This window comes from Leptopilina heterotoma, unplaced genomic scaffold (assembly GCF_015476425.1).
Source record: "Leptopilina heterotoma isolate Lh14 unplaced genomic scaffold, ASM1547642v1 Lhet_81, whole genome shotgun sequence".
Taxonomy (NCBI): domain Eukaryota; kingdom Metazoa; phylum Arthropoda; class Insecta; order Hymenoptera; family Figitidae; genus Leptopilina; species Leptopilina heterotoma.
Window position 1 is genome coordinate 2,594,536 of NW_025111185.1, and position 26,518 is coordinate 2,621,053.

The following is a 26,518-nucleotide window of genomic DNA, read 5'->3' on the forward strand; positions in this document are numbered from 1 at the left end:
GAATTATACCATTCTCTTTTTTTTAACAGTCTTTCGGTAATATACGAAAAATAAAAAATAATCGAATTCGATTATTATAAAAAAGAAGATAAATTCTGCTAAGTTTAAGAATATTTTGTTATAGAATTTTAGCGAAGATTAGGCGCTAATTTCTCTGATAATATAATATTTTTTATCTTATTAAATATATGCTTTAAATAGTAAAGTAACCTTATGAACTGTATTTACAATTAATGAATGTTGAGAATCTTAGGAAATTATTTGCCATTTTTCTTTAATCGTGAACCAAATTCAGATTTTCCGGTTTGACCATAGGAAACGTCGTCATTATTAGTTTGACTGGAATTATTTTCCGTACTCTCTGGTTCATCATTTTCGTATTCATATTCTTCGCTAAATGTCTCTTTTACCGAGTCCAATTGCTCCTTGTTTTCCTTTTGACTATCAGCATCGGGAACAAATATTCTCAGTGAATGTTTATTACTCTCATTTTCCTGTTGATTATTGTTTTGTCGTTGTTTTTTGTAACGCTGCTGCTGTCTGTATCTCTGTTCGTATTGCTCATTTTCCTAGTGGATTAAAAATTAAAAAATTTAATTAATTATAAAAAATTATTTTCAAAAAATATTTAAAATTTCACAGGAATTTCATTATTTATAAATTTCTTCGCAATCATTTAATTATTTTCATAAAAAATAAAATTTTTACAGGGATTCAATTATTTTCGTAAATAATAAAATTCTTTTTAGGAATTCAATTATTTTCGTTAATAATAAAACTCATTGCAGAATTTCAATTATTTTTAATACGATTTTAAATGAATTCCTCGAAAAATGTAATTATTTAAAAACATTTTTTGTAAGAATTCAATTATATTTTACAAATATAATGAAATTCATCCCTGAAATTCAAATATTTTTAAAATCTACTATATTTTAAAAAAAGTTCTCAAAAGAATTCAATTATTTAAAAAAATGTAATAAAATTTGTTGTAGGAATTCAATTATTTTCATAACTAATAAAATTTTTTACAGTATTTCAATTATTTAAAAAAAATTTAATAGAATTCATTGCAATAATTCAATTATATTTTCATAAATAATACAATTCTTCACAGGATTTCAATTATTTTTAATACAATTTCAAGTAAATTCTTCGAAAAATGTATTTAATTTCAAAAAATTTATTAAAATTCTTCGAAAGAATTTAATTATCAATTATTTTTCAAAATTCATGCTATAATGCTTTTAATATTCTGTTATTATCTAAAATCTTAACTGAAATTCATTTTTAAATCAATTTTAATTAGAAAATTCTACGAGAATTATTCAATTATTCAAATACAAAAATAAATAATTTATCGTATGAATGAATGTTTCTGAAAATTGAATTTTCATAAAGAATTTTATCAACATAATTGAATTTTTTCAACGAATTTTAATAAAATTTGCAAGAATAATTTCCTTTTTTCGAGGAATTCGATTAAAATTGTAATAAAAATAATTGGATTTCTAAAAAGAATTTTATTATTTTATGAAAATAATTGAATAATTACATCAAAATTCAATTATTTTCAATATCTATACTATTTCAATAAAATTTCACAAAAAAATTCAATTCTTTAAAAAAAATTAAAATTCGTGTCAATAAGAATTCAATTATTTTCAAAAGTAATAAAATTTCTCGCAGAAATTCAATTATTGTCAAAAGTTTAAAAAAATTGTCTTCAAAATTTCAATTATTTTCAAAAACTTTTCTCAATTCAATCAAATTTTTTTTTACACAGATTCAATTAATTTTAATACAATTTTAATTTAATTTCTCGAAAAATGAAATTATTCTTAAAAATTTTATTAAAATTCGTCAAAAAAATTCAATTATTTAAAAATTTGTTGATAAAGTCTTTATGGGAATTAAATTTTAAGAAACATTCAATTGTTTAGTAAATTATTTACTTATTTTAATTTATTAATTTAAATAATTGAATTCTCGTAGAATTTTCTAATAAAAATTGATTTAAAAATGAATTAGAGTTAAAATTTCAGATAATAAGTGAATATTAAAAGCAATATAGCGTGAATTTTTAAAAATAATTGAATTTTGAAATTAATTTTTTTGAAAAAGTTTAATTGAATTTTTTTTAATATTGTTTTAAGTTTTATTTTCTAATATTTATTTAATTGAAGAATTTACGAAAAATTGAAATTTTGTAAAATTTAATATTATAAACAAATGAATTTGAAAATTGTCAAAGAACTTTTTCGAAAATTATTAAAAATAATTGATTTAAAGAAGAATTTTTGTTAAAATTTTACTATTTTTATTAGTAGAATTCTACTAATTCAGATTTAGAGAGCAGGTTTTAATTAATTTTAATTTCGATTGTTAATTAAAATTATAGAAAAATTTTAGATTTATCGTGCATCGGAATTTTTTGTCTTGAGTTTACTCTCTAGGTTATGGTCGGTATGGCAGTTATCTGTACGAGAGCAGAAGCAATTTTTTGTTTTGTTGCAGAAGAAAATCGGGATGGATCGAAAGATAAAGAATAATTACCTTCTCCTTTTTTATTTGTTGTTCCCTAAACCTCTGCTGTTGGTAGATTTGCTTTCGTTTTTCACTGAAACGTTGTTTTTGATTAATCTCCTCTTCTACCTGTTGTTGCTGCTGTTGTTGTTGTTGTTGTTGTTGTTGTTGAATTGCTTTTTGAAAATCATCATCGTCTTTATGATTTTCGGGTAGAGCTTCGTCTTGTTGGATTTCTTGTTGCTTTTTTAATTGATCTATTAGATGACTATTGACATTGCCGGCTGCAGCGAGAGCGGCAAGTTTTTCTGCAGCCTCTCGATTAGGAAGTGTTGTGTAGAATTGAGTGGATAGACTGCCGGGACTTTTTACCTTTTAAAAAAAGAGAAAGTTGATTAATTTCGATCAAAACAAGAATAAACAATAAACGAATAAAAAAGAAAACAACGGCTTTTCTTCAATTCGAGAAAATATTCAGCGAATAGTGGCGACATCTGTGTGGAGAAATTTGTAACTGTTTGTAACAAATTGCAAATGGCGAACAATGGCGGATTTACACTGTTCTTGGCAGTTCCGTGTCGGTTTTTTTTTGCAGTTTAATTCGAGTGTCGCAAAGTGTCGGGGTGGTTTTACTTTCGTTATTTGTAAAGATTTCTCGCGACATGAAACGTGAATCGCAATACTTTTCTCTTCGGTGCACTAGTTTTTTCAATACAAGATGCCGAGGAAGAAGAAGAAAGAAAATGTGCGTCTCAATTTTTTCACCGTAGTGGAAGTTTCTGCAGATCGCTCAATTGTCAATTGGTAATTAGTAATTACACATCGCACAGTACTTCATACTTGTTCTTTCATCGAAAAAAACGGATTATCATCCAACGAAAGGTATTTTTGAACATTACGTTTTAATTACTTATGCTTTCCTATTTGAAGTTATATTATGTTTTCCGCCTTTTCGAACGACGCGATTTTTCTTACAAATAAAATAACGTCCTAGCCCCAAAAGTAACTACATTGTAGTTACAAATTTTACAATCGCATAAATTTAGCTAATATTGTCATAATATTTACCCTAATTTTGTAATATTGACGAGAATATTGCTGCAATTTTCGAACATAATTTTATTTTAATTTACAATATTTCTGATATATCTTAGTTACCTTTTGAAAATGCGTTGCCTGTCCCTTTTGATTAGTCGTCTGTTCAAATTCGATATTATTCTCCTGTTGCTCCGAGACTTCCGGTGGATAATTCAACTCCTCATTTGTTCTCAAACCATTATTCTCACCAGTACCAGCTGATTCCGGTTCTAAATTATAATCAGCTGTAACTTTTCCCGAACCATAATTTTGCCCAATGAGAATTTGTTGTTGTTGTTGTGAATTCTGCTGAAGATTTTTATTCGCCTGCTCGTCATAATTAAACGAATGCATTTGCGGTTGTTGGAAACGTGTCACGCCATTTGCGTCGGTTTGAAAGAATTGTCCCAATTGTTGTTGCAAAAGATGTTGTTGAAGTTGCGGTTGCTGGCCATTTGTATATTGTTCGGATATTTGTTGAGGCAGGGAATTCAATAAATCGTATAATTGCGGCGCTGACAATGGTGGACCAACTGGTGCCGGATGACCCACATGAAGATCAGGCAATTGACCACCAACGGATGTTGCTTGACTTGCTGTACCCGGGAAACCAACTGCAAGTGAACTGTGTAAATTCGTTTGCATTGGAATATTTGCTTGTTCAAAGGGGATATTATTCGTTCCAATGAGACCAGTGTTGGAAACTGGAGCATGACTCAGGTAAATTTCATTGGCTTGAACTTCAGGATTTATCACAGAGGGGGAAATTCTTGACGATTCAAATTCGGGTGTGAAATAATTCGGTGATATTGTGTGATAGTCTTTTATGTTAATATCGTTTGATTCTGTCACTTCGTATTGGTGCTGTTGTTGTTGCGTTGGTGTTGCACTTGTTGCTGTTCTCTGTGGTGTCACGCTCGTCCCTAAATTTAATTAAAATAATCAATTAGATTAGAGTCAAAATTATTATTAGCCAAATTTTTTAGGTTGTGTTTATCTTTTCACTTTGACTAGAGGATATTTTTCTAATTTTTAAAAATGAAAAATAATTTGTATTGAAATTGAATATTTTACAGATTTTACACAACTAACATAACCTATAAAATTTTGCTTTTTCGGTCTCTTCCTTCGACGCGTTACAGATAAATATTAATATTAAATAAATAAATAAATTACTATTAATATTATTAGTATTTTATTAATATTTATATTATTATTATTTTTAGTGAATTGTTAATTGTTAACTATTATTATTATTAGCATTATTAATAGATTATTGTTATTTTAAATTTATTTGTATTTCAATTTCATTTTTTTTTCGTTTCTTTTTTTAACTCTTCCTGGTGGAAAAAGTATTTTAATTGAAATTTTTGGGAAATTGAATATAAAAAAAGCGTTCGCGATGAATTTAAAAATAATTGTTTACCTGGAAAATTGATATTGTATTTAGTGTCAAAGTGATGTCGATGCATTGATTCATCATGTACTTTTTCAGCTGCCTTTGCTTTGATTAAATTGTAGGGTTTATCGGCGAGACTTAAATTTGGAGCGGGAATTGTGTGAATTGGTCCTTTATCATCGTCAATGGCACCACGATGGGCGGATGGAATTATAACATTTTCTGGCCGATATTCGGGACTGTATTCTGGTGCTTTATTCAATGAATGAAATTCTTTTATCGATGGTCGTTGTGGCAGTACTGCATGATTATTCAGAACGCTAATTACCGGAATCTGATGAGACTTCCATCCGTTTGGTACAACGTTGAAAACAGGAGGTCGTCTGATCCTGAGAGGTGATGAAAAAATATTTGGGATCATTTTTTTTTAATAATATAATAAAAATAGAAAAGTAATTTTTAAAAGTAATAAAAGTAGTAAAAATTAAAATTAAAATTAGAAAATAATGAAAGTAGTAAAAATACTAATAAAAATTAAAAAATAATAATAATACATAATTTAATTAATAATAATAATAACGTAAAACGTACCTGTAATTATTAGGTTTATATGGAGGCGGCGGTGGCGGTGATCTTTTAGGAGGGAAATTGGAATTTATGTGAATTGTGTTTCCCATTGAAATTCTCGATCCAATTGGCCATGATTTTTTGTAAATTTGAGGAGGCGGTTGCGGTAATGGTCTTCGAATTTTGTATCTCGCTTCCGACAGGCAAACGCACAGTGCAACTATACAGCCAATCCATCTAATTACCTATTGGGAAAAAATAATTTTCAAAAACCAATAATAAAGGGGAAAATAAGAAAGGAAAGGACAATTAAAAAGGAAAAATTAGAAAGGAAGACAATAAAAAAGATATGAAAGGAAAGGACAATAAGAATGGGAAAAATAAGAAAGGTAAGAAGAATAAGAAAGGTAAGAAGAATAAGAAAGGGAAAAATAATAAGAAAGGAAAGACAGGGTGTCTACTAACCGGGAAATAGCCGGGAAAAACCGGGAATAAGCCAGGAATTTTATGCCGAACTGGGAATTTATTCACCAAATTAAAAAAGTTTTATTATTAATAAAATATTTAAATATTTAAATAAATATTTTATTATAATAAAAATAATTAAATTTGTTGAACAATTTCATTAAAAACTTTTTAACAAATCAAATTTCCAAAGTATTTTAATTTACTAATTGATAAATAATTGAATTTTATAAAGAGTCACATTCTAATGTATTCATGATTCTTTGTGCAAAGATTAATAATTAAATTTTTTATTGGTTAATTTAAAAAAAGATACACACTTAAATTTTTGAAATAAAATTGAATTTTTGCAAAGTTTTTTTTTGAAAATTCTGAAAAATAAGATTTTTGAAAGTTTCCAATTCTTTTGTTTCAAGATAATATAATTTTTATAAACAAATAATTGAAAATTTTTGAAATAATTGAAATTTCTTTACATTCAACTATTAAAAATAATTAACTTCTTTTAAAGAATTTTATTTAAATTTTTCGAAAATAATCAAGGGAAGTTAGTCACCGTAATTATAATTTTATTTTTAAAAATTTCTTCGCAATATATTCAATTATTTTCATAAATAGTAAAGCTCATTGCAGAATTTCAATTATTTTTAATACAATTTTACAGGAATTATATTCAAAAAATGTAATTATTCTTAAAAGTTTTAATTCAATTTCTCGAAAGAATTTAATTATTTCTAGAAACTGTAAAAAAATTCTTCTCAAGAATTCAATTATTCCCATAAATAGCAAAATTCTCCAGATTTACTAAATTCTTTTGAATATTATTTTTAAAAAATATTCTTCACAAGAATTCAATTATTTTCATGAATTTCCATAAAATTCCAAAAAAACAATTAAATTATTTTCAAAAGTAATAAAATTCTTCGCAGAAATTTAATTATGTATAAAATTTTTTTTAAATTCTCCTCAAAATTTCAATTATCTTTATAAGTATTTAAATTGTTCTCCACAATTCAATTATTTTTAAAAATTTTAATAAAATTCTACTAATAAAATGGAATTAATCAAATTTTCAATTATAATTATGAACAGACAAGATTATTTTAAAAAATTGAAAAAATTCTATGTTTAATTCAATTATTTTCTAAATTTTTAATTAAAATTATTAAAAAAAAACCTTATTTTCAAAAAATTTAAAGAAACTTGTAAAAAGAATTTAATTGTTCATAAAAGCTCTAATAAAAAATTTGGAAGCCATTTGTAGATTTATGTTCGAAATCAAATAAATTTAAATTTGATAAGAAAAAAAAACCGGGAAAAATTAGGACAAAGCCGGGAAATAACCGGTAATTTGGTTGAACAAAAATAGTAGACAAGATAAGAAAAGGAAAATTAACATGGATTGGAAAAATAATAAGCAAGAAAAGAACAATAAAGGAAAAAATTTAATTGAGAAATGTATTTTAAAGTATATGTTTCAATATAATATACATGCCAAAAATTTAATTCTCGAAATGAGACTCTTGTAGTATAAATTTCCTATTTAGAGAGAAAGAAAATGATGATAAATGATGATAAAATTCAGGTCAATTTTACACTTTAAATTAAAAATCTCTTACAGCCGGCGTGTGCTCTCTTTATATTTATAATCCTTATTATTATAATATATATCCGTACGCATTATTATGTTGCGTTTCATTATTATGAACCAATGATTTCATAGAAAGTGGAACGAAATTAAAATTCCGTCGATCAAAATGCATATTTATTATCCATGACTGTCAAATTAGACGTTTCTCATGGTGACGTGGAAAAGTCAGAAATCTCATTGTGAAAGCAAATTGATTGTCTCCACATGTTTGATTGACTTTAGTTCAGAGATACAATAAAGTTTTCAGAAACTTGACAATAGAAATTTTCAAATATTTTTTTATTCACCGTTAAAAAGGTCAATAAATAATAAGATATCAATAGATACAATGGGAAATTATTAAATTTAACGGATATAATGAATAAAATTTACATTTGTACTATTTTGAAAATTAAAAATATTAATAATAACAATAAAAATAATAATAATAATAATAATAATAATATTAATAATAATAATAATAATAATAATAATTATTTGATTTTATCTCTCGGACGTATTAGTTATTTTATGAACATTGAGAAGAACGTTCACTCCGAGTAAAGTACTCAAAGCGACTGTTCATCTCAATTTTTATAAATTAATAATAATAGTGAAAATAATAGTAAGAAAAAAAAATAATAATAACAGTCAAAATAAATAGTAAAATAATACAAAAAAAAATAATACAAAAAATAATAATAATAGTATCTAATAATAATTATTAGTTAACAATTAGTTTTGATAAAAAATATTTTTCTTTTTAACACATTGATTATTTTTGGTAGGACCAATAAATTAAAGGATTGCCAATACCTGTTATACACATCAATAAAAATTCATAGTTGCAATAATACATAATTTACAAGAATACTATAGTCAGATTAATATTTGACGATGTACTATCATTGAATTATTCGCACTCAATATTTTGTTTACGGCCCGAAAGCAATTTAAATGAGATTCGACTAAAAATACGTTACCTCGTTTATCACTAGAACAGAGAAAAATATTGTCTTTTTCATTAGTCAAAGTGATAGAAAAGGGATGCACCGAAAAATAATGAAAACGACATAAAAAAAACTCTCAATTATTGAAAACCCCCTTGGGCAATAATTTCTCCATAACAAATGTAAATGAATTAAAGTTCACGCTTTTCTGAAGCAATACCTAATCAATATAAGCTACTACTACTAGTACAAGAATTTGATTTTTAAAATTGGTATCTTTGTCATTTGAAAATCAATTATCTACTGCTGTTACTGCCTACTGTGGTACTATTTTTTTTTCCTTTTTCATTCTTTCGATAATCGATATGTTGTTAAAAAATTGAGACCTAAATTCAAATTAAAAATTAAATTAAAATAAACAATAATAATATAAAATTAAATAATGAAGTTTTTGATAAATAAACTATATAGTATTTGTTAAAATTTATAATCATCTTTGTTTGGTTCAGAAAATAATGATAAGTATAAAAAGTTATCGAGAATATTTAACAGTTAATCCTATGCATTTATAGGAATCATTATTTTGAAATTATATAATAATAATTATTATTGTTATTGTAGTTGAACCGTCATTATTTAAATAATTAAACAATTATTATTATTATTGTTCAAGTATTATTATTTATATTATTATTATAAATTAGTGGAAAGAAATCCACAAGCATTATTATTATTATTATTATTATTTATTATTATTATTTTTTATAACAAAACCGATTAGGAATTAAATTTGGTATCAAAGATTTTAGCTAATCGAAAATGAATCTTTAAAAAGGTATAAATTTTGAATAAAAATAAAAAAAAAGTTCATTCATCTTCTCGACGACGATTTCTTTTTGCTCTTGATATCCTATTCATGTTTTATCTCTTTTGTCGCGCAAATCAACAATAAAGTGCGTTTTGAATGTTGAAACCGGTATTAAAACTTTTGAGATTTTTTCCTACTACAATTTTTTTCTTCTTTATTTTTATGTGAAAATAAAAACAAAAAAAATTTAAATGAACAAAAATTTCCTTAATTTGGAAATTTACTGAATGGGATTTTTTTGGTGACAAAGATTAAAAAAAAAAAATATTCTTTGGTAAAAATTTTTTTCAAAGTAAAGGATTTATTAATAATCTTATTATTGAATTAAAAAATATTAAGTCTTAATCTTAATAAAAATTAATTAATTATTTATTTATCGAATGAAAAATAATGTGAATTCAGTTAAAAATAGAAATTTTACATTTTTTATATTAAATAAGAAACAGGAATTTGTATATTATTTCCTGTTTTGTAAAAAAATAATTTCGTCTATTTATTATATGCTTGAAATATAAGCTTTTATTCAAAATGAAAAGAAAGACAAGAGATTATATAAACTTTTTTTTACCAAATAAAAGAAGAAACAAAATATTAAATTATAATATGCCGTCGGTACAATATTTCGTTACGGCTAATTTAATTTTTTAGAAATTTAATAACAAATCTTACGTGTATATATATAAATATACGAGTTTCTCTCAAAAATTGATAAATTCCCACGATTCTATAAATTTTCGAAAGTACAAATGAACGAAATTTTTCTTTTATTCTTTAAATTAAATTTTTATTGCGATAATTTTGCGTCACTATGAACAAAAATTAATTATAAAGTTTCTAAATGAGTAAAATTTAAGGTTTCTAAAGTTTTTTAACATTCAAGTGAAAGACGATATTTTTATTACTCTGTAAATTTGGATTAGTAAAAATGTTTAGTAATTTGAATCAGTGACTGATTTTTTGCTTTTGAATTAGTAAATTTTACTAATTAATAGTAATTTCTACTAAATTATTATTAAAATTCTATAAATAAATATAACTATAAATTTATTAGTATAAATAAGTAACTGCAAAGTTATTAGTAAAAATTATATTGGTAAAATTTTACTAATAAATAATGTATTTTACTATTTTATTAGTAAAATTCAGTAATTTACAAGCAAAAAGTCAGTTTTTAATTCAAAATACTCTCTAAATTTGAATTACTAAAAATGTTTACTAATTTGAATTATTCAGTGACATTTTGAATTTAAATTAGTAAATTTTACTAACAAATAGTATTTTTTTTACTAATTTATTTGCAAACTATTATTTTTTAAAATTAAAAAAATATAACTTATTTGTAGATAAATATTCAAATACAATATTTTTCATTTTAATCTAGTAATTTTTATAATGAAATTTTGGAGCAAAAAAATATATTTCGTTCACTTGAACGTCCAAAACAAAAATAGAAATTAATTTTTCGATTTTTATTAATTGTTATATGAATTATTTAAAATTAATCGGTAATTTATGAAAATATTAAAAAATTATATTTTGTTCATTTGAACGACCAAAACTTGAGGAAAATAAAATTTAACTTTTCGATTTTTATTAATTGGCATGAATTAATAAATTACTTTCTAAATAAATAAATTAATTTCTAAATAAATAATTTAAATTAATCAGCAATTTATGAAAATATTTTTACAATAAAAAATATTTCTCGTTTATTTGAACATTATATTCAAACATTGTGGATTATAAACTAGCAGGACGAGAATTTTTTTTTCTCCTTTTTCTTTTTTTTCCCCCATCAAAAGCATTAGTCAAATAAAATGTACCCTCCTGAATAATTGTTCACAAGTGAAATTAAATTTACACTATAACTTCATTAGGTTTTATTTAATTAAATTGCGTTAATTAGATTCATCAGAAACTTGACAGAGTGGAATACAGTGCGCATGAAAATGTAAATATAATAGAAGTTATTACGTAAGTTTGAATCAAAATTTTTAGGAAATTTAGGTTTAAATAATATATGAAAAGCAAATATACAGTAAACTTTCTCTGTAGAAAAGAAACAAAAGGGAAAAAAATTTTAGAGAGTGAAAATAAATATTTGTATTTAATGCACTGTTTTCGAGATTTTTTTTTTACTTTTCTTTAAAATAAAAAAATTTGTGTAGGTGGACATTACGGTATCGCATATTCTCACGTGTAGAATTTTTTTTCTCTTGAGCTCGTTTATCTTTACGGTTAAACACTTAGAGTATATATATATATTTTTTTTTATGGATGTGCATATGTATATATTTTTATGCGTATATTTTTCTATGTATATGTAGGGAATATATCGGTAGAATTGTAATGTGTTACAAGTTAACCACGTGGTAATGCCAAACAACTGGTCAAGTGTTGCTTGCAAAGAAGCATGTGGCTATTAAAGTGGGACATTGTGCCACATCGTCATGGGAAAAGCGAGAATAACCCGCCAATAGTGTATATGTATAGAAATGGGCATTATGCTCATAGGAAGTCCTAAGAAATTATCTCTCCTCATTAAAACGGATTAGAAAACCTTGACCGATCTTTAGAGGACGTGTGAGATCGAAATTAACGCATTAAACACGGCAACACGCCTTTTGTTAAACCTTTTTAACGTACACTATATAAATCATCAGTATTTACCCATTATATACCCTTTCTAAAATAAACCGTTCTTATTAATTACTGTATATATATGCAGGCCTCGGATATAATGAATTTTTCGATTTTTTTCGACTATTTTTAAAAAATGCGACTTTTTTCGACTTATTTTCAAAAATTACGACTTTTCCTCCAATAATGTCAATAATTTTTACTATAAAATGCAACTTATTTCGAATTTTATAAAGTGTGGAAAATAACTATAAACAAATTTTCAAAAATTATTTTTTAATAATTTTTCTAATTAAATTTTCAAAATTTACAATAAAACAGATTTTTAATAATTAAAATTTTGTAAAATTTAATTGATAATAATTGATTTTTTTAGTGTTTTATAAAATTTTTTTTAAATTAACTTTTGAAGAATTTAAATTGCAAATTTTCAAAACAATTTTAATAAAATTTTTGGAAAAATTAAAATATTTTCAAATATTTCCATAAAATTCAATTATTTCCTAAAGTTTTTAAAATTTCTTCGAAACTATTTAATTATTTTTATAAATAGGTACTAAATAAATTTTCAAAATTTACAATATAAAAAAGAGTTTCAATAATTTAAATTTTGTAAAATTTAATTGATAATAATTAATTTTTTTCGGAGTGTTTTATAAAAATTTTTGAAAATATCAACTTTTAAAGAATTTTCATTGCAAATTTTGAAAATAATTGATTTCTCAAAAATTATAATGAAAAATCTTCAAGTGTAAATTTAAAAATGGTAGGTAATTAATGAAAATTAGCTTCTAAAAATTCTATTAAAATATTTTTGAACAAAAAAGATTTTTAGAATTTTTTAAAATTCAAATATTTCCAAATATTTTCAAATACAAGTTTCCAAAAATTCAAATAAATACAAAAAATAATAACATTAAAATTTTTTACAATTATTTTTAACATTTTAACAGCATATTACAATCATGTTAAAAGTTTTTAATCAAAATTCTTCAAAATATTAGTTTTTTTTTAAATTATACAAAAATTCTTTTAAAAAATTCAATTCTGTTCGAAAAATTATATTACAATATTTAAAAAAAACTTTTTCTTGTCATTTAATTGTTTTAAAAATATTTTTAAAAAGTTAATTTTAAGAATTTCTTTATTATAATTTTTTTAAAAATTAATTAATAACTTGAAAAACATGGTCAGTTACAATTATTATAAAAAAACTGAATTTTTTCATTTAAATAATTGAATTCTCTAAGAATTTTCGGAAAATTATTAAAAATAATTGATTTTGAGAAGTTTGATTAAAAAATTGTAGAAAATAATTGAATTTTAAGAGAATTACAGTCGTAATTTTTAGAAGTTATTAAATTTTAGATTAAGGTTTTAAATAGAAGTTTTTTAAATTTTATTCCCGTATAAAAACAAGCAAGGAGTATTTAAATATTTATTTAACGAAATTATTAAAGTTTTGAATAATTGAATTTATAAATCAGTGAAAGATCAGAAAAATAGATTAATTTTCCATTTAATTATTTTATTTTATTTATTTTATTATTTTACTATTAAATGTTACGCTCGCTAGCGCCCAGAACGTGATATTAAATTTATTATATGTGACGCGACACGAGAAAAGGGACCTATCGTTAAAAAAATCGATTTTGAGATTATGGTGCTATTCGACAGATTATTCTTTGCTCTTTCACGTGAAAAAATCAAAAGTTGAAAAACTTAAATAGTGTTAATAATATAAAGCCCGAAAGTTAAGCATGTACTCGTAAATACACGGGTTTTCTGCGCATGGCGTCGCTTTAAACGCTCTCCCTGTAAGGGTCGTTCCAGAATGAGCTAAAACGCAACGAAGACGCGACGCGTCCCAATGCTAATCAAATGGAGACGCGTCGCGTCTTCGTTGCGTTTTGGCTCATTCTGGAACGACCCTAAAATTCTCTTTTGCGGCGATAGGTCCCTTTTCTCGTGTCGCGTCACATATTATGCAAATTACAAAATTTTCAAATTTAAATTTTTGAATAATTTCATAATCAAAATTGACAAAAATTACTTATTACATTCAATTTTGGAGAAATTGCAAATAATTATTGTAAAAATTCAATTATTTTCAAAGGAAATAAAATTCAATTATGTTCAAAATTTAAAAAAAATTCTCATCAAAATCCGAATTTTCTTTATAAATATATAACAAAATTCTTCCCCAAAGTACAATTATTTTCAAAAATGTGAATAAAATTCTTGTTTTAATTTCAATTATTTTCAAAAATTTTTCTCATTGCAATGATTTTCAGTATCTACTATTTAAATAAAATTTCTAAAAGAAAATTCGATTATTTAAAAAAAATTTTAATAAAATTGTAAGCAAACATTTAATTATTTTCATAAATAATTAAAATTTCACAGGAATTCAATTATTTACAAAATTTTTTCATAAATTCCTTCGCAATAATTGAATTATTTTCATAAAAAATGACAAAATTTTTTTTCAGGAATTCTTAATTCCTAAGGAAAAATAATAATAATTAAATATTTATTTAAAAAAGAATGTTATTGATGTTTTCGAATAATTTTGCAATTAAAGAAATTCGTAAATAAATGTAACAGAACATTTTTTTGAGTAAAATTTTTTCCGTTATTTTCTAAAAATTTAAAAAATTTAAATTTCATTTTCAATTAAAATTTGTAATTCACACATATAGAATTTATAAACATTTTTTCCCTTTATTTTTAAAAAACTTTACTATATTTTAATAAAATTTTCCAAAAAAATTAATTTTCAATTAAATTCTTTCCAACTTTTAATAAAATTTTTCGAAAGAATTCAATTATTTTCTAAACTTCTATAATAAATTCTTGTAGACAATTAAATTATTTTAAAAAATAGTAAAATTCTTCGCCAGAATTCAATCCTTTTCAAAAATTATATGAATAATGTTTTCAAAAGAATTCAATTATTTTTATAAATTGTGAAATTTTTCGCAAGAATTTAATGATTTTCATGACATTAATTTTAAAATTCAAAATATTTTATTATAAAAAATAAAACGTTACGTATTTTTTGTACAATCCCTGCAGTATTATTTTTTTATTGACATTCTTTTATTTATTTATTTATCCATGAACGGGCTTTGAAATATAAACAAAAATATATTTACCTAAATGATTTTTTTTCATTCGCAAAAGAGAAAATAATTTTTTTTTTGTAAAATATAAGGTAAAAGCACCAGTACCAATAGTTGGACATTATAAGAAAATACGCATGATATTTATTTACATACAATGTTTGAATTTGTATATTAATTAATATTGTCAGCTATTAAATTTATTAGTTAGTCATTTTATGTTAATTAATTCATTATTTAATTAGATTAAAGCCTGTTAAGTTTTTGTCCAACTACTGGTGCTGCTGGTTTTTGAGGTTATGAAGCAGAAGGTGAACTTGGACACTCATTTTGAGTAGTTCGAGACTTATAATTTTTTTTTTGATAAATTTTGAGCTTAGAAATTAAAAAATTGAATTATAACCAACAGAGATCCAAAAGCTAATATTAAAAAACGGCATATATTATTTTTTCATTTACATTGAAAGCAGTTTTAATTCTTTTTGTTACTGTCCATCTATTGGTTCCATTTTTTGCAATGTCCAGGTACTGGTGCTTTTACCTTATTTCTTTGTCTGTGAGTATAAATATTTCAGAGATAAAGAAAAAAATTAAATTTTTTTTGGTTTACTAAATTATGAGATCTCATAGAGGGATATAAAAAAATATAAAATTTCTGCAAAATACTTAACAACGTTTAATACAACTTTTTTTTTTTTTTAATTCAAAAATTTGTTCTTTCGGGATGAGGAATTTTTTAATTTTCTTTTTAAAGATTTAATTTCTTCTCTGCGGTGCAGAACATGAAAAAAGTATGCATTTATAATGGTGTCATTTTGGCGAATTTTTCAAGATGGCAAATTACACTCAATAAAAAAATCATTCCTGTTGCTTATCTGGCTTTAAACATTTTAATTAAAAAAAGGATAATTGTTTAAAATTTTATTTTATTATCTATTATATAGTTATTATTATAGGTAATTATTATTATAATTATTATTATTATTATTATTATTATTATTATTGTTATTATAATTATCGTTTTTTTTTAATTTGATGTTTTTTTGAAAAAGATTTTTATTTTTTTATATATAAAAGTCTAAATACCGTCTTTAGGCCTTTTTATTAATCAATAATATTTATTAACAATTGTATTATTAATTAGCAAAAAAAAATAAATTATAAAAATAATAAAATGAAGACATAATAGAATGAATTGTTCTTAAAAATAATAAAAATTAAAAAATGTTTTCAGCGAATGAAAAAATTATGGTATAATAATAAATACGCAGAGGCAAATATACCGTGTATAATATAAATTTATCTTCCTTAACAATGTATTCAGTGAAAATGAAAAACATTCTGTAATAAAAATTGAATAAATCGTCAAAAATATGAAAGCTCGCGGTTTGTCAATTTTAATGTCAGTAGGTCTTTATGTAAAAAAAAAGTTTTCTATGAATACATATACGAGAAAAAGTAATTTTCATAATAAGAGATTTACCCTTTAAAAAAAATATATTATTATGATGAGTGAACTTGTTTTTTTTTTGCTCAGTAATCTACTTTTCTGGTTTTATTATTCTCGATTTCCAACCAGTCATGAATAAATTTTGTTCTAAATTACACTTTGCAGAAAGTTTGATTTTAAACGACCATTTAGTTATTTATTACTATCATGCTCGAGATATAATGTATTTAAGTATAATGGCGGAACAATTTTTTTTTCTTCGAGAAGTAAAAACGAAATATTTTTTTTTAGTTCTTTAAACAAAAAGATGTACAAATTCATAGTTCTTTTTGTCTCAATTTGTTATCTTCAGGGAAATTGAGAATTAAAAAAGGCCTTATTATGAACTTTTTTAATTAAATTCATTGTTTTTATAATTTTTAAATTATTTTACTATTTTAGGGAAATTTTTAGTTGTTTCAATTAATACATTCAGATGGAATTTTTTTCTGTTATAGAATTCTACAAAAAAATGGTAAAATTTCACTACAATTGTTTTAGTAATTTTAATTATTTAAATTTTATATTTTTCTAAAGATTTCGACGTTCAAAAGAAAGAAATATTTTTTTGTGCTCCAATATTTTAAATTAAAAATTACTAGACTGAAATGAAAAATATTGAAATTGAATATTTATTTGCATAGCAAATAGTTTTACTAATAAATAGTAATTTTTACTAATTTATTACTAAAATTTACTAATTTAAATAGGAAAAAACTCAATCTCTAATTCAAATTAGTAAAAATTGTTACTAATTCAAATTTAGAGAGAATATTCTGTATGTCCACACTTTGAAGTTAGTTTTTGTGAATGCTTTAGATTTTTTTCTTTAAAGATACTGTTTGACAAATCGAAAGTACTTATGCAGGTTTTCTCATGATTTATTAATAAAATAAAAAGTATTTGAAATTAGAAAATTATTTTAAAAAATTTTAGAAAATAATTGAATTCTTTCGTGAAATTTTACTATAAATAAAAAAAATAATTAAATTGTTTCCAAGGAATTATTAAAATTTTACAAAATAATTGAATTTTTTTCAAAAATATTCTTAAAAATTAAAAAAACAATTGAATTATTTCATGAAATTTTATCCAAAATAATTGAATTCTTGTCATGATTTTACTATTTAAAAATTAATTGAATTGTTTCGAAAGATTTATTAAAATTTTAGAAAATAATTGAATTCTTTCGAAAAATTTTATTAAAAAGTAAAAATAATTGAATATTGTTTCCAAGGAATTATTAAAATTTTACAAAATAATTGAATTTTTTTTTAATATTCTTAAAAATTAAAAAAAAATTGAATTCTTTCATGAAACTTTATTCAAAATATGTAATTGAATTCTTGTCATGATTTTACTATTTAAAAAAATAATTGAATTTTTTCGAAGAATTTATTGAAATCTTAGAAAATAATTAGATTCTTTCGTTAAATTTTATTAAAATTTTGTTTTTAAAATGATTGAATTTTTGCAAAAAATTTTACTATTTATAAAAATAATTGAATTCTTCCGAAGAATGTTATTATTTATGAATATAATTGAAATTTTCCGAAGAATTTAATAGAAATTTTTTAATATAGTTTGAATTTTTTAAAGAAATTGTATTATAAAATTGTAAAAAATTACTTTTTTAAATTCTACAAAAAAAAAAAAAAAAATTTAATTTTTCAAGAATTTTATTAAAAAATTTTAACATAATAAAATTTTTATAAACAAATTGTATATCATTTTCTAATTTTTAAAGAATATAATATTTTAATATTTTACAAGAAATTTTCTTAAAAATTTTGAAATAATAATTGAATTTTTAAAATAAATTTTACAGACAATTTTAGAAATAATTGAAAATTTTTGAATTGTAATTGAAATTTCTTAAGTTTTAAAGAAGATATTTGAATATTTAAAAAAAAATTTCGTTTGACTGATCTAAATTATGAAAATTTTTCTTCTTTTTATTTATAAAAAAAATATTAAATAAAATTGTTAATTATTAAAAAATTATGATTATGATATAAGAAATATATCCATTCAATGCATAATTTTTATTTCTGAACAACAATATTGTTAACAAACTGATTCTTTTCTTTGTGGAAAAAAAACATTACATAGGTATTCTCGTTTCTTAATATTTTTTTTAGAAAATTCTCAATTTTCATAAGAAAATAATTTGCATCATTTCTATTTCTTAATTACAATTGGTTTAATAAAATTCAAAGTTTTTTAAAAATAAAGGAAAAAAATGTTTATAAATTCTATATGTCAATTACAAATTTTAATTGAAAATTAAATTGAAACTTTTTAAATTTTTAGAAAATAACGGAAAAAATGTTTTAAAAAAATGTTTTGTTTTATTTATTTACGAATTTTTTTAATTGCAAAATTATTCGAAAACATCAATAACTTCTTTTTAACCAAATATTTAATTATTATTATTATTTTTCCATAGGAATTAAGATATTAAAAAATTTCAAATTCAAACCTTTTTGAAATTAAACAACTTTATAAAAGTATTGTTATAAAACAGGAAGATATCGATTGCTCCGAGTCGAAGACTCGGAGTGATCGATTTCTTCATGTTTTATAATAATTAATAATTAACGAGTGATAAAATCATTATTGTTACTGTAAATTCTTCAAAATTATTTTCATCATTTCAATTCAATTATTATTTTCTAGAATTTTTAATGATTTTTTATGAAAATAATTGAATTTCTTAAAAAGAAGTTTGTTATTTAAGAAAATAATTGAATTTCTTAAAAAAAAGTTTGTTATTTACGAAAATAATTGAATTATTGCGAAGGAATTTGTAAAAAAATGTTTGTAAATAATTCAATTCATGAGCAATTTTTATTATTTATGAAAATAATTAAATGTTTGTGTAGGTACAATTTTATTAAAATTTTTATTAAGTAATTGAATTCTTTTTGCAAAATTTTATTTAAATACTGAAAATCATTGAAATGAGAAAAATTTTTGAAAATATAATTGAAATTAGGACAAGAATTTTTTTTGACATTTATGAAAATAATTGAATTTTTTTTCTCTTAAAAATAATTGAATTTCTGCAATTTGTAATTTCTCCAAAATTGAATGTTTTTATTGTTTTTCAACAAAAATTAGAATTACAAAATTGTAAATTATATTATTTTTAAAATTGCTAATTTTATTTTAAATAGTATAAGTAAGAAGTTAGCCGCGAACTTTAGCAAGCGAATTTTTGCTAGTAATAATAATAATATGAATAATAATAATAATAGTAATTTTTTTTTAATTTATTGAAGGAGACCAAGAAAAAATTTCACATAATAGGTAGTAATAATATAAAATATATTGAATATAAACTTTACACTATATATAAACTTTTTTACTTTCTTTATAAGTAAAAAAACTTTGATAAAATGCCCTCATTATAACGCGATAGGAAAATTCTGATTGAAATTGCCATTGAAAAGTAAGATTAAAAAATATATGTATATATATAGTAATGTTCTTTAGAAACTATATATACATATAAAGTGTGCGGAAAATCTTTTGAAGGAATATATAACTGAAAAGACAGGGAATGAAAAATAAGAGCCTAATGTAATTTGAAATATGAGGAAAGTATATATAAGTTTTTTGCAAAAAAAGAAGGAAAAAAAAGAGAAAAAAAAGAAGAAAAAAAGTCAGAAAAAAACTCTATAAAGACGACGATGTATATCTCGCGGACCAGTTCACCTAGATTTTCGAGAAAAGAAAACAGGATTCTCATCAAAACTGTTTATGTATAGAAATATATATGTATCCACCATAAGCAAAAATATACGTATGTATTTGCATTTATATATATATATATATACAGACACATGGGCAAAAGTACGCGATCGGTAATAATGATTATTCATGAATAACGAAAGCAGTATCCGTTTGTAGATTTATAATGAATTAGAAGTGTAAACATGTATATTAAATGCATCAACTAACTTTCTATGTATGTACATATGGTTCATTGCAAAAAAAAGATCGCAAATTGCAATCAGAAAGCAATTAAATTTCTTCTTTTTTTTCACTTGCGTTAATATTTATTAAAATTATTAATATATCGTTAAGAACTTTCCTACGATTTGAAAATTGAAAGCGAACCACTTGCATATTTTAATGGGCAATTGTGAATAAAAAACAACTTTGAAAGAAACTGGAACTATTTGGGGGAAAAGAAATTTATTAGTTATTGTTAAAAAAATTGAAAGTATTAAAAAAATTGAAATTTTCAAGGACTCGACTCTGAAGAAAGACACGCTCTGAAGAAAGGTACAGAAGAAAGAAGCATAACAAATTTTAGGTTATTTTTCTAATTTTTGAAGAAAAAATACAAAAAGAGAGTCAATTATTATTAAAAGTTATTCAACTGCCATTCCAAATAATTCAAATCCAATAATCAAAATCCTAATAATTCAATAAAATATTAAAATCAGGTTTCTAATTTACCTAAATAAAAATTAATTTTTAATCCAAATTTTAAGACAAACCTAACCTCTAATTCGTTTACTTCTTAGGTACCTTTCCTAGGAGCGCGTCACTTCAATTCTTTTTATTTTCTATTCTCTTTATTACAAATTTCCTTAAATTTTCAAAAAAGTTTAAATAAACTTTCAATTTTTTGTTATCCTTAAAAAAAAAAAAAATTTTAACTTACGTAGCTTTAAAGTGAAAATTTACTCTGTAGAAAAAAATTTTTTCTACAACAAAATTTATTTTACATTAAAAAAATTAATTCTTAACAAAGAAAATATTTAGTTTAGATTATTTTTCATTTCAATATAGTTTTCGAAAATATTTAAATAAAAGGAAAACAATTTCGTTGAATTCAATTTGATTTTCGTCAAAACTTTTAGGAAAATTAGAAATAATTTAATGATAATCTTCCTAAAGTTTTGAACGTGTAAATAAACGAAATATTTTTTTTGTGTATCAATATTTTATTAAAAAATACTAGATTAAAATGAAAAATATAGTAATTGAACACATTTATTTGTTTAAATATTATTTTTTTCAATTCTAGAAAACAGTATTTTAAAAAGACAGGTGAAAAAAATAATTTATTTGAATCAAATATAACCGATTAGTTGTCTATTATCAAATAAATATTTACTTGAATCAAATAATTTTTATTTAAATCAAATAAATTATATAATTGAGACAATAATTTTAGCATTTGAACCAATTATTTAAGCATTTGAGACAATAATTTTTTAGCATTTGAATCAATTAATTAAGCATTTGAACCAATAATTTAAGCTGCATTTGAATAAATAATTTAAGTACATTTGATTTTGAAAAAAATACCATTTAATTAACTTAATTAAAAAATTTTTCATAATCAAATAGAATTTAATTAAATGAAGTAATTTTTGTTATTTCAGAATTTTATTTTCATTTAGAAATAAAAAAATTGTAACTGGAAAATCGAATTTATAAATAAAAAATAAAATTGAAATTGAAAAATAGTCTTTACTAACAAAAAATAAAATAATAGAATTTCTCAAATTAATGTGATACAAAATGGCAAAATTAAAATTGGAAATTTTTTTTGGAAATGAATTAATAATATTGTACTAAGTGTTTTCGATAATTTGTCTATAATTACAAAAATACATGAGAGAAAATTAATTTTTAATAATAAAAGTTTTGCAATTTGTTATAGAGTGCCTTTCGTACGTACAACGATAATAAAAGAAAGTATAAATGAATTGTCTGACTAAAAAGAGTCATTTCTACTGTTTGTGAGAATTAACATAGACAAGAACTTTTCGAGGCTTTAAATAAGTTTTCTTATCAGTCGAGAGAGAAAAAAAAAGGATTCACTGCAAGTTTATTGAAAAAGAAACCTTGCATTCGAAAGGATCGAACTCTATAAGATATAATAAACTTGAAGTTCATGAGATAAGATGTCAAAGTAATTTACCGAATGGAAATTTTATTAACCTTTAAAGTGCTATGCCGGTCTGACAGACCGCTATTAAAATTTTCTTTGCTTGTAACTTTTTTTCAAAGTATAATAAGAACTTGAACTTTTTAGTAGCTTCATATTTTATGAAAATCTGTTAGGAGACAACTTTTTCAAAAATTTTTATTCGTTAAATTTTGTAATATAAATAAATATTTGAAGTATAGCGGTCTGTGAGACCGGGGTTAGCTTTAAGTGAAAGTATATTCCAGTATATTCCCATGAGTGACGTCTGCGCAACTTGACGCGCAGCTAGTTCTACTGACAGTTCTCATAGACTGCATTTATAAAATAAATAAAATAAATAAATGCATAATACAGAAATGACTTTTTTTGTTAAAAAGTAAAAAATATTTATAATAGTTGTCTTTTAAAAATTATAAATGACTAAAAAACTGTCAAAAGGGAATAGCGGTCTGACAGACCGGGGTTAGCACTGAGCGTGATTTTTCAACACTTAGCACTTGAAAGGTTAAGACGAATTCCACAATATCAATTTTTTTTTTGCTGCACGTTGTATTAAATATTTTATTTTATAATAAAATATTTTTTTTAATCGAATGTAATATAATATAATTTTATGTTTTTAATTTGTTTCTTATTTTTAAATTTTATTTTAAAAAGAATTTTTATTTTTTTCTTTTCATCACAATTTTTCTAAGGATAATAGAGTATTTTAAATTGAGACAAAATACGAATCAAAAGTGTTGCGAAGTGTCAAGTGTTTTTGTCTCAATTTGATATCCGCAGAGAAAAACTGTGAGAGTAAAGAAATTCATTTTCATACATAATTAGAGACAAATTATTTTTATTAAATTTATTTATTTATAGAGATCTAATCCAATTGACTTATAGACCGATACATTATTTAAATTAGAATAATTATTAACATTAAAATTTCTTTTTTAGTCGTAGATTATAATTTTTAATATAATATAATTTTGTTACTATATTATTTTCAATTTTTTATTTTCTATTTTGTTTAAAATTAATTAAATAATTTAATAATAGTTATATCATATTTAATAGTATCAAAGGGTTCATCATTCATTTTTGCTTCCAAATAAATAAATAAATAAAATAATATTTTATAGTAATAAAATACTAAATAATACAATAATTAATTTTATTTTTAAGTAAAAATTAAAATTTTTAATTAAAAAAATTCTATCAAGACTTTACTAAAACTGAATTATTTTTAACTTAATTCAAATAGAGAGAGTATAATATATCTATTAATTAAATTATTTTCAATTTTATTTTTATATATATTCAAAAAAATTAATTGTGCATAAATTATTCTTTGAATTTAAATACAAAAATATATTTTTAAATTTAGACTTTTTTTGGTGATTGTATAATATAATTTATTGAAATAAATTTTTTTTCTTTCTTTCAAAAAATCAATTTTTAGATTTCGAGTAATAAAATTAAAAATTATTTCCTTTATTTTTATTTATTCAAAAACAAATTTTTTCTATTTTCATACTTATATTTAAATATTCTTAATTGTGTATAAATTATTACTTGAATTAAAAGATAAAAATATATTTTTTAATTTAGAATAGTTTTTTTTGGGTAATATTTTTGGTGATTTTATATAATTTATTGAATTAAATTATTGTTTCAAATAATTATTTTCATGTTTTTGAACTTCTGAACTTTCAAATGAACGAGTTTTTTCGTTCCCTTTTCTAATATTTGCATTTTGGTACAAAATATTAATTTACACATTAAAAGAAGAATTATTTACTTAATAAATGCTAAATTAACTTTTTATTTCTCATTAAAATACAATAATTTTTGAAAATATGAAAAAAAGGGGAATAATTTTCGTTCATATGAACGTTCAAAACTTTAGGAACATTTATTTTTAAGTAGTAATTAAAAATTTATTGAATTAAATTTTTCTGTTTTTTGAGTTATTTTAAAGTTTAGAGTAACACAATGAACAAATTTATTTTTATATTTATTTATTTTAAAAAGAAATTAATTGGGGGGGGGTTTAGAGGGGGAGAGGGATTTTTTTGAATTTAAAAATTTATTTAAAAATTCTTTGAAATAATTTTGATATCTTGAAAGAATGAAAATAAACTTACCTTCATGATTCGGTGATAAAATTAGAAGTAATTTTTTGTTCTCTTTTGAAATTCGTTATCCGGATATGTTTTGGAATCTCGCACACTAATGGAAAAACCGGAAGACGGGCAAAAACGCGTTACTTGAATATATCTACTATATAGCCTATGAAGATTGACCGGTAAGGAAGCACTGACTGTTCTGCACGCAATTAGGTCATTGTCCTTCATTTATACTCTCGACTGGGGAATGTTGGTATGTATCTTTCAAGTCCGAAGCAATGCCTCCTACCTTGTATACATATAAACCATTTACCTATTCAATGGTTCCGAAAAAAATACACATACATATATACACAAAAAATGACAAACAGTTCATAGAGAAAGGTTTTTATTCACCATCTGTGGTTTTTTTTAATGTATTTACGTTTATACGTTTAATGAATATACAATGAGCATTTTATGTACATCCAGAGAAAAATATTATTTAAACCAAATATATTTTTATTTTCGAGTTAAATAAACTTATATTTGTCTCAGAACCAACTAGAATTTTTATTTGTTTTAAATAAAAATTTTATTCGACATAAATAAAACATATATTTGAGCCAAATAAAATTTATTTCAGCCAAATAAAATTTATTTGAAACAAATAAAAAGTCTAATTGGTTCTGAGACAAATATACCATTTCTTTGGTCTTTTTGGTGATTCCACAGAATTAAATTTTTATTTTAATAACAATAGAACAAAACAATTTTTTTGAGATTTTTTTTTGTCAAAAACGTTCACTGAGAAAACAATATATTTGAATCAAACATAATTATCTTTATTATACAGTCGACCAAAAATTATTTTTGAATTAAACATAATAATTTTGAATCAATACATCGAGAGAAAAATTTTATTTAAATAAAATATTAATATTATTTAATCAAATATAATTTCTTTGAGTTAATTAAAAGTATATTTGTTTCAGAGTCAACTAGGTTATTTATTTGTTTTAAATAAAAAAATTTTATTAGTCATAAATAAAACTTTTATTTTCGAACTAAGTAAAATTTTATTTAAAGTTAAACCGAATAAAATTTATTGGAAACAAATAAAATTTATTTGAAACAAATAAATAACCTAAAAATTGTTGAATTTTTTTTTTTTGGAGAGGGTCACATATGAACATTAATTCGCACAAAGAATCTTAAAAGCATAAGGAAATAATAATATCTTAATAAATTATTACTTTGTCTTAATGATTTCTCAAAAAAAAATAATAAAAATAAAAAATAATTCTCTGTCTAATGACAAAATAATCGCTTATAAAGACAGTGCCAAGGAAGTTGTTTAATCATTTATTATTCACATTATACTTTCTTTTATGTTTAGTCGCGCGATTTTCTTGAATTCATTTGCAGGTGCTCTCGTTTTTTTTCTTTATTTACTAATTATACATTTAACAATGTCTAACACTTCATTAAACTTTCCTTGCATATCATTAAAAATTTTTATCTTTATTCATTCATTCATTATTTTCACTTTCTGTAAAAATTTTTTTTTTCTTCATACTCTTGTCTCGCTGTTTTATGATAAATTGTTGTTATAAAAAATTGACCTTTCCAGGATATTAAGTTTTTTAATTTACTTATTCATTTTTGTTGTGCGAAAATTTTTTTTGTTGCCTTAATTGCTTTTATTATTATTATAATTATAATTATAATTA

General features: G+C 22.2%; 2 protein-coding genes across 2 annotated transcripts in view; one reads left to right on the forward strand and one right to left on the reverse strand.

Annotated features, from left to right (window-relative positions):
- Window positions 1–60: 60 nt before the first annotated feature.
- Window positions 61–25,027, reverse strand: LOC122511373 (probable serine/threonine-protein kinase fhkB). Its single transcript, XM_043626563.1, has 6 exons — window positions 24,825–25,027; window positions 5,594–5,814; window positions 5,030–5,391; window positions 3,685–4,526; window positions 2,557–2,898; window positions 61–569 (listed from the first exon to the last, which is right to left on the reverse strand). The coding sequence occupies exons 1-6, from the start codon at window positions 24,828–24,830 to the stop codon at window positions 258–260; spliced, it is 2,085 nt and encodes a 694-aa protein (XP_043482498.1). The 5' UTR covers window positions 24,831–25,027; the 3' UTR covers window positions 61–257.
- LOC122511377 (RYamide receptor) overlaps window positions 2,992–26,518 on the forward strand; it is a 199,893-nt gene continuing 176,366 nt past the window's right edge. The window contains exon 1 of the mRNA XM_043626570.1: window positions 2,992–3,408. The gene's annotated coding sequence lies outside the window, so the exon portion shown is untranslated. The remainder of the gene's footprint in view (window positions 3,409–26,518) is intronic.